The sequence below is a fragment of the Gossypium hirsutum genome, chromosome A04 (genome assembly GCF_007990345.1).
Source record: "Gossypium hirsutum isolate 1008001.06 chromosome A04, Gossypium_hirsutum_v2.1, whole genome shotgun sequence".
Lineage (NCBI taxonomy): Eukaryota > Viridiplantae > Streptophyta > Magnoliopsida > Malvales > Malvaceae > Gossypium > Gossypium hirsutum.
Window position 1 is genome coordinate 86,001,291 of NC_053427.1, and position 9,823 is coordinate 86,011,113.

The 9,823-nt window shown below is 33.2% G+C and overlaps 1 protein-coding gene and 1 pseudogene across 1 annotated transcript; both read left to right on the top strand.

Moving 5' to 3' along the window:
* Nucleotides 1-330: 330 nt before the first annotated feature.
* On the top strand, nucleotides 331-3,722 carry LOC107891095 (cyclin-H1-1). The gene is made up of 11 exons (XM_016815747.2): nucleotides 331-826; nucleotides 927-1,111; nucleotides 1,393-1,443; nucleotides 1,700-1,772; nucleotides 1,862-1,980; nucleotides 2,079-2,152; nucleotides 2,466-2,586; nucleotides 2,675-2,743; nucleotides 3,099-3,181; nucleotides 3,269-3,359; nucleotides 3,450-3,722. The coding sequence occupies exons 2-9, from the start codon at nucleotides 1,052-1,054 to the stop codon at nucleotides 3,132-3,134; spliced, it is 603 nt and encodes a 200-aa protein (XP_016671236.1). The 5' UTR covers nucleotides 331-826; nucleotides 927-1,051; the 3' UTR covers nucleotides 3,135-3,181; nucleotides 3,269-3,359; nucleotides 3,450-3,722.
* Nucleotides 3,257-9,508, top strand: LOC107887855 (alpha/beta hydrolase domain-containing protein 17B-like; annotated as a pseudogene).
* The last annotated feature ends 315 nt before the right edge of the window (nucleotides 9,509-9,823 follow it).

The following is a 9,823-nucleotide window of genomic DNA, read 5'->3' on the forward strand; positions in this document are numbered from 1 at the left end:
TACCTAAAAAAGATTATGCCAACTTTCTACAAACCCTCCCATTTCTCTCCAAACACATAAAAGCATCGTGAAAGAATCTCTACACCGTCACTTGAACTGTCTTTAACCACCTGCACCCAATCCAATTATTATTTGGATAGTAGTTTTGCTTTTTCTTCCATGAAAGATTTGATAAGTAAGATTCGAGAAAACATGTGTTTGAACTTTATGATTTATTGATAAACAAATGACATGGTGATGCCTTAGGATGGTTCACCCTGATGGGTGTAGAGTCATATAGTGGCTGGATATAGGTAAAAGATGGCTAGAGGAACCGTGGAGGTTTGGTTAGGTGAGAAAGGTATTTTGGGTTACTTGAGCCCTCACGAGGTCCCAGATTATATACATGAGTCTTCATTTGTCTTAAGATGTAACGTGTCATTACACGACTAAAACACTAACACTGTGTTTGGTTCGCCGTATTACCCAATCCATTACGCCCCGATTACGTGTGTATTACATTACGCCCCTATTCCGGCGTTTGGTTCGCTGTAATAGGTATTACGCGCGTAATCGGTTACGCCCCTAATCCCCAAATTCCCGTGTTTTCCAATCCCTTCCCTTTTCGCTGTATTAGCTATTACTTCCGGCCTCCCTCCCCATCTCCCTGTTTTACCCTCCCTCCCTACCCGACCCTCTCCTCTTCCGTGCATGAACCTCTTCCCTCACCGTTAAATTCCTTTTATATTTTAGAGCCCCCCACAAAGTAGAGTCGCCGTCCTTTCTCTGGATTGAACAGCTACGAAAGATCTACCACTAATTTCCCTTCTTTGATCCTCTCAATCAAGTAATTCTCAAATTATTTTCCTACTGTTTTTGGGTTTTTTTAACCCTCTGTTTCATTCAGTCTTTTGTTAATTCCTTAATTTTCCATATATGATTATCAGGTGATGATAAACACTGTGAATTTAAAATTTGGGGAGATGTGAGTGTGTTGAGTGGCTGGAGAAATTATTTTGCGTAGCTGCGATCGAATTGCTGAGTCAGGGGCTACCGAGTTACTGAGTTCTTCATGGCTGATTTTCATACATCGACTCATAGAGCTAACTGGATCTTCTCGCCTCAAGAACTGGTAAATAATATGAAAGAAAAAAAAGAGAAATTTCATTGTTTCTTAAATGTGAGGAAAAAACCAATTGTTTTTCTTTGCAATGTTTTTCCGTTTCCACTGTTTATATTGATTACAAGCTGCTGGTGTTAATGTTTTTTGCTTAATTTTCTTCATGGATGCTTTATTGATGTAAGAAGAGATTGAAAAGATAGAAAAGTAGGAATTGCAATTAATTGAGAACTTTCTCAAGTTTAAATTAGGTTCTTTTGTGTTTTGTTTTTAATTTTTTTTTGCTGATATAGGTTGAGAAATACAAGGCTGCAAATCAAAGAGCAATACAAGCACTGGAGAAGGTATGACAGAGTCCTTTCTTTTCAGTTTTGTATGTATGTCTATATGCGCGAGCTTGAGTGTGTGTTTGCATAGTGTACCTTCGGATTATCGTTTTAGTAGATTAGATGAAATTGGTGTTGAACTCCCTTCTTTACTTCCCATTAGAAGCATTTAAATGTTGTCAGTTGCAAACCACCATTATTGAAACCATTCCTAGTGGAAATTTTCTTTCTGGTGTTCATTTTATTGAAGCTGACTTGCTGATTTATTCTGAAGTATGGGACAACACAAATGGAAGTAGACGCTGATGGTTCACTATCATACCCTGAACCTATTGCAAGAGATAATGGTAAATGAAATTTTCTTTTACTTTTTAGTTCTATTGTGAGGTGCTAGGTCATCGAGCGTACCATGTAATATTTTGATTGTTCATGTCAGCTGACAAGCATTCTCGTCCAAAACCTCTTAACATTGAAGAAGAACAGTTCATGCGAGTGTTTTATGAGAACAAACTTCGAGAAGTTTGTAGTGCATTCTACTTTCCTAATAAAATTCAGGTACTTACTACCTTTTTTTTTTTTTGGATAATGGTCATACTATAAATAAATATGAGGCCATGATCAATGTGATTCTGTTTGTGGTTCATGTTTTGCAGGCAACTGCTCTAATTTATTTCAAAAGGTTTTACCTGCAATGGTCGGTCATGGAACATCATCCAAAACATATAATGTACGAGTCTTCTACATCTCTTTCAGATACAAGCTCCAATGCCCTTTATCTCTGCATGTAATATGCTGGATGAGTCATTCTGATTTGCGCTTAAGAGTATGTTAGAAAAATGCATCATGTGCTATTTTAAAAATGTATGAAAATATCAGGTAAGCAACATACTGTTTGGAATTTGTATATTGTCCCTGACTTTGTCATTTCGTATGTGGTGGTGGAAGAAATGTTACTTTGACTGATAATCACCATTGAATACTAAACTTTCTTTAGAGAATAATGTAATTGTTAAATTGGAAAAGTTTCTTTATAACTCTAGGTTAACCTGTGTGTATGCGGCGTGTAAGATAGAAGAAAATCATGTGTCAGCAGAGGAGCTTGGTAAGGGGATTTCACAGGATCATCAAATGATTCTCAATTACGAGATGATAGTGTCTCAGGTATGGCTACTGTTCTCCTTCCTTTTTCTTTTAGTCTTGCTTTTTTCTTTTGCTTGTGCTTCTCAAAAGTACATAACTGGATTTGCAGAGTCTGGAATTTGATCTCATTGTTTATGCACCCTATCGTTCAGTTGAAGGTTTTGTCAATGACATGGAGGTGGGTTTGGTTACTGATTATCCTTTTGTTCTTCCTTCTATAGTTGTAAAATATATTTACAAGTAAATCTTAAGTTGTTATTTGGGGTAATCATTTGTTTTCCCTTGTCGTGTTATTATTATTTTTCTATGTCGTATTGCATTTAAGGTGTTATATAGTTTGTAACACGATAAATCCATGATAGATTTTGGCATGTTCGTGCATACATGTTGTGTTCCAGTAGTTGAACTTCAGTCCGTAACATAGGCTGCCTCTTGGTTTATTCTGTTTCTCAAACATAGGCTGCCTCTAGTTCTGCAATTTTTTTTGAACCATATTAAATGTTTTGTGATTACAATTCTTGTTATATCGATAGATCCGGACATGCTTGAGATCGGGAATGGAGGGATGACGAAAGATGAATATATAGTACATTTCAGCTTATGGGCTATTTCCAAGGTATTACAATTGATATTCACCTTTTTTATGCTTGTTGATATGCATGATGTTGCATATCTGGTCTGAAAAACATGAATGCTATTGCAGGCTCCTCTTCTTCTCGGCTGCGACATAAGGAATATGACACAAGAGACTATAGAGATCATTTCAAACAAAGAGGTCATTGCTGTTAACCAAGGTACATAATTAGAAGTACAGTTCTTCAAAAACGCTTTAATGCATCAATAGTTATCGAACTTTTTTAACTTAATGCGATCTTCTGCATTAGATTCTTATGGTATTCAAGCTAGGAAGGCTAGGATGCACGGTGATGATGAGGTGAAACCTATGCAACAACCCCTTTTGCTTAACCATATGATCATATAACATGCTCGGATTGGGTCACTTTCTTTTCTTTTTTTCTTTTGGATTAGCATTTTGGAATTAGGAATTAGTTCTTTAATAATATTTGATGAAGAAAGCTTTCCTCTTTAATGTAGTTGGATTAGCACTTGTAATTAGTTTCTTAATAATATGAATGAAGTAAGCTTTTTTACTCCAATGTCAGATGTGGTTGCTGTACTCTTGCAGATTTTTTTCATATTTATTCATTAGATTCAAGTCATTGAAGATGATAAAAACAGAAATGAATTGGACTTAATTACTACAAATCCAGGTCTCCAAATTGTATTATATATTGTTAAAAGATTTGTTACTCTGCTATTTTAAAGCTTATCCACAATTATGAACCTCCACATTTATAGAAAGGGATTTTTTGGTCAAATTTTGCATAAAACAACTGCAGAGTGCAGGAATTTTGGACCATCTCATATATTTTATTTGCTTGAATAGTAAAAATATAATAATTTTTTGCCTGCAGTCCTTTGGTGGCTCAAACCATTGCTCAAAAGTCATTTTTCTTTGATAGTCCATGAAGACCTTGTCCAGATTGAAATTCCGAGAGTACTTGAATTACCTTATTGAATCAGGAACTTAATTCAATTGATTCATGAACCAAGATCACCCCGTAATTAAGTGTCCACTAAAGGGAGCTTTCATTTATGGGGACTAATCTTTGAATAGGACAAAAAGTTGAAAACCCAAGTTATTATTACTATTATGATCATGAACCCTAATTTCAAGATTGAAAACCGATGATCAGCGGTATGATGCATTGAGTAAAATTCCCGACCATCCAACTTAAATGATCGTTTTCTTTAGTTTACCTTCAATTGCCCGATTGGAATGGGTTAGGAGATTTCTTTCTTACCATTAAATATCAATGTTCAAACTTTTTGATGTTGTAAAACTATATAACATATGGATTTTAATGTACAATTTCATTTTCATCTAACCTTTTCTTAATATAAGTTAATTATGTTTATGCATAATATAATTCTCAAGTTATATGATTAAATTTAGTAAATTCATATAAGAACATTTTATTATTAAGAATTTTATGAAATTATATATCACTATATAATTATATTTAATATTAATTATTTTAAATTGTATAAATTCATATAAGAAAATTTTTACTATCAAGAATTTTATGAAATTATATATTATTATTAAATTATATGTAATAATTATTATTTTAAATTATACAAATTCATAAACTATAATCATATTAGTTATAATAATTTTAAATTTTATTAAATCATATATTTAATTAAATCATATTAGTTATAATCATATATTATGATTTGAGTAAATTCATATAAGAATATTAATTATTAAGAATTTTATTAAATTATATATTTTAATTATATTATATTTAATAATAATTATGTTATTTTATATTTTACAGTATCATATATTATGGTTTGAGTAAATTCATATAAGAATATTAATTATTAAGAATTTTATTAAATTATATATTTTAATTAAAATATATTTAATAATAATTATGTTTAAATATGATTAAATTATTTATTATTGATATTAATCTTATTAAAATTTAAATAAAATAATTTACCAAAACAAATTTCTGCTAATTATTAAGAATTTTATTAAATTATATATTTTAATTAAAATATATTAAATAATAATTATGTTTAAATATGATTAAATTATTTATTTTTGATAATAAATAATCTTATTAAAATTTAAATAACAATAACAATAATCATTTACCAAAACAAATTTATGCTAAGGGTATTCTGGTCATTTTAGTTTTCTCCATTATGCTATTACACCTCTATTACATTCAACCAAACACAGTTTTACTATTACGCCTCTATTCCATTACATTCAACCAAACAGTTGATTTGCTATTACACCTCTATTCCATTACACCTCTAATCCAATCCAATACACCTCTAATCCAATACAGCGAACCAAACGTGCTCTAAGAGAGCGTTTGGTTCAGTGTATTACCCAATCCATTACACCCCGATTACGCTTGTAATACATTACGCCCCTATTCCGGCGTTTGGTTCGCTGTAATAGGTATTACGCGCGTATTACATTACGCCCCTAATCCCCAAATTGCCGTGTTTTCTAATCCCTTCCCAATTCGCTGTAATAGCTATTGCGTCCGGCTTCCCTCCCCATCTCTCTGTTTTACCCTCCCTCTCTACCCGACCCTCTCCTCTGCTGTCCTCGAAATTTCTCCTCCCATTTCCCACTGCTTCCGTTGATTATCTGTCCTCATCATTTCTTCTCGTCTCGGTGACTAATTTCTCTTCCCCATTTCCTCCCAACCCTATCTGCGCCGCACACCAAAACTCCCATTTAGTTCTTGAATTCATTGAATCGACTAGAAATGGAGATTTCTATGTGAAAGGAGCTTTGAGTGGGTGATATTAGATGGAAAATTTAGATATGTTTGGTGGTATGCAAACTTTATTGGCTATTTGGTTCCTTTAACAGTGTGATTTAATTTGGAAAGGAGCTGAACGATCTTCTTCTGGGAGATGATGTTGCTAGATATTAAACATGGGAATCAGTTTATGGGTTTGCATTGCTTTTATGTTAGCTTAGATGAAATCAGACGGATTAGATCTTGCTGTTAGTCTTGTTCATCTTGATACTTTATAGTTAATTACCATTACATTGCCACTATGTTACAACGATTATGCTTAAATTTTTCTATGTTTTTTCAAGGACTGTATGCCAATACCATATCTGAATATGTGTTGAGTACATTTACTTTTGTAAAAAAGTAAAGAATCTGGATAACCAAGAATTGCTAGTTTAACCTGGTAAATTGGTCTTCATTGGCTAGCAATTAAGGTTTCATCATTTTCATTTAGCCTTAAGTGAATATTTTACCGTCTGGTGCAAGAAGCTATCACCATGCCAAAGGGAAAAATGATGGATTTGTTTGTTCATACCTCTAGGAATTATGATTGATGTCTTGGAATGACCTTTTTGTGCATGTTTCTTATCCGTTGAAGAAACTTCAGTTTAGCTACTCCTTAAATAAACTAATGGTGTATAGGTTTCTAATAGATTTTCTGTGATATTCTGCAGCTATGACTATTCTGGATACGGACAATCTTCTGGAAAGGTATATAAAATAAACATATTGTTTTGAAAGGAAAGGAAAATTAAAGTTATCTCTCTGTAAAAGATATGGTTATTATCTCTAAGGTGATAGGATTATATAAAGCTCTTTCTTACTTTTATCTTTTTACAGCCAAGTGAGCAGAGCACATATGCAGATATTGAAGCTGCATATAAATGTCTTGAAGAGAGCTATGGTACAAAACAGGAAGATATCATCCTCTATGGTTAATCTGTTGGTAGTGGCCCCACTTTGGATCTAGCAGCTCGACTGCCTCGGTTAAGAGCTGTTGTTTTGCACAGTCCCATACTTTCTGGTTTAAGAGTAATGTATCCTGTAAAGCGTACATATTGGTTTGACATTTATAAGGTAACAGAAAGCTGTATAAGTTTGCTTCTCCAGATTATTCTGCTAATAAGGATTTATTTATGTGAATATTGCAAAAATAATGTGTTCTTTTTTGGGCTGTTTGTTTGCAGAATATTGATAAAATTCCACTTGTCAATTGTCCGGTTCTTATCATTCATGTAAGTATCTGTAATCCTGACAGTCTATAAGACTTCATATATTATAAATTTCATAAGCCTACCACATGCAAACATATCTCTTTATGTTTGAGCCATTATGTTACTTATATTGTTCTTATCTTTTTTACATTGAATTCTTCATAATTATAATGGAACTTAAAGAATTCTCATTTTTCTTTTATTTCTTCAAAGTCCAAAATTACTTTTGAACTTTTTTAGGTTGAAACTTGAAAGGATACCCCCATTATTGAAAGATGACATACTAAAGCAACACTCAACATTTTCTTCATATGATATCTTGAATTTTAATTTTTTCCCCTACATTTTCCTTTGATATGTTTGTTGTAATAACTTATCTGTTCTTACCCAAAGTTCCCTGGATCCACTTTCATTGGATGATGAATTGATGATTAGAGCTTTTGGCCTGCAGTCTGAATGAAAATATTGGCGCGGGGGGGGGGGAGTGCGGGGGCTATCAATGAATTTTGTAGACCTTTCTACAGTTTTGATTCACATAAAGTCATATCTGATCATTGATTTTGTCATGTTTAGTGCTACGGTGTTTCTCTTGAAGGTCCAATTCTTTCAGTCAAGTCTGACAAAATATAGATCTGCATTGAACTTTGGCCCATGCAGTGTCTCAAGTACAAACAAAAAGATAGCTGTCTTGGCAATGGGTAAATAATTGCAAGTTTTGGAGGATTGGCATTCCGGACAAAGTAAATTAATTGGAGTCCATAGAATTAAGAGTTCTTGCAACTTAAACACCCTTTCATCTTCTCTACTGAGGTGTAAATTAAGAAGTAAGAGGATCATGATTGAACCATTGTTTTCTTTATGATTTACCATCATTTTGTTATTAGTTTATTCTTTAGATAGTCAACAAATAACTATAGGAAACGATGAAGATTCCACACCCTTGTTTTGCTACCTAGAAAGAATTAAAAATATCAATCTCTGTTAATTTACTTTTATGAGGACAAATAAATTGGCTACTGTTAGGACAGATTATCCATATCTAGGGAGGATTGTTGAGCAGTATCTTGAAGTGAAAAGAATGGTCTGTATGGACCCCATTGATGGCTAACCCAGATTACTATGCCTGAATTTTGGTTTGGAAACCTTGCCTTAAGTTGACATTGTTGAAAATTTTCTGCATCTCTGCCATATATGGATAATTCCATTAGACAGTGCGCTGAAATTTAGTTTTCTTGGCTCCTTTTGCTTAGTCAAGTAAATCTTCTGTAGGTTGTATTTAAGGTTAGTTATCCTCATCCTTATATTCAATTTAATGCATGATTCCGGATTATGATCAAAATTTTCAATTTGTTGGCTTCCTTATACTTTCATAGTGCATAAAAATATTTGATCTATTTTACTCAAACTCCAGAGTAAATCCAATACGAGTACGTGTGCTATATTGCTTTTCCATATATAGAGAGAGAGACATATTCTCATACCTGTGTCAGTATAGTTTATAAGATTTGACTGTCAATGTTTCCTTTGTATTTGTCTTCATTTATTGAACTAGTAAATGACTACCACATAGAATATTGTTTGCAAATTACCTCATAGAAGGTGAAAATGATTTCATAGGCCACCAGTTATGGCTTTTGAGACCAGTCTGTTTATATCAATGTGCAGGGAACTTCGGATGAAGTTGTTGATTGCTCCCATGGAAAGCAACTCTGGGAACTATGCAAAGAGAAGTATGAACCTCTATGGCTTAAAGGAGGGAACCACTGTGATTTAGAGCAGTACCCTGAGTATATAAGACATCTCAAGAAGTTCATATCAACTGTTGAGAAATCTCCTTCTCAAAGGTACAGTTCTAGGAGAAGCACAGACCAATTTGAGCAGTCTCGGAAAAGTACTGATGCATTTGAGGTTTAAAGTAAGAGTACTGATCGAAGGGAGAAACCAAGGAAGAGCACTGACAGGCCTGAGAAGTTGAAAAACCAGTCTAATAATTTGGATAAGCTAGAAAAGCTAAGAATCTCTTTCGATCAATTGGAAAAGTCTCGAAGGAGTGTGGATTGCCATGAGAAGTCCCGGAAAAACGTTGACCATCAGTTGGAAAGAGCTCGCAAAAGTGTTGATCTGTTGGATAGAATACGAACAGGGTGATGATACTACTTTCGTGTAAAGAAAAAAAAACTCCATGCAAGTGTTTGACATTTCATGTTGTGATGAACTAAATCTGGTTTTGTTCTTTATTAATTCTTATGGCGTCTGAGGCTTTGTATTTGGTTTTCCCAATATCTTTTGATTATACTATGGCATGAAATATGAGTTTGGTGTTTTGCTTGACCTGTGTTTCGGCCGTTGAGATCTCTCTTGCAAACATAAGCTAGTTTTCCTTGGGCTAAAAAAATTGGGAATCAAACTGGTAAAAGCTTTGGTTTTTCGATTCAACAGTAAGCTGATTATTATGCAGGCTACATGGCATTAATCATCTTAAGAGAACAAGCAGCAGTAAAAACCAGATTTGCAACCCTTCGCAAGTGTCAAAAAGTCTTTAATTTTTAAGAATTTTATTAAATTATATATTTTAATTAAAATATATTTAATAATAATTATGTTTAAATATGATTAAATTATTTATTATTGATAATAATAATCTTA

Coding starts and splice junctions, on each gene's coding strand:
- LOC107891095 (XM_016815747.2), top strand. CDS start 1,052: ATGGCTGATTTTCATACATCGACTCATAGAGCTAACTGGATCTTCTCG. Junction 1,981..2,078: donor ACTTTCCTAATAAAATTCAG/GTACTTACTACC, acceptor CATGTTTTGCAG/GCAACTGCTCTAATTTATTT. Junction 2,744..3,098: donor GTTTTGTCAATGACATGGAG/GTGGGTTTGGTT, acceptor TTATATCGATAG/ATCCGGACATGCTTGAGATC.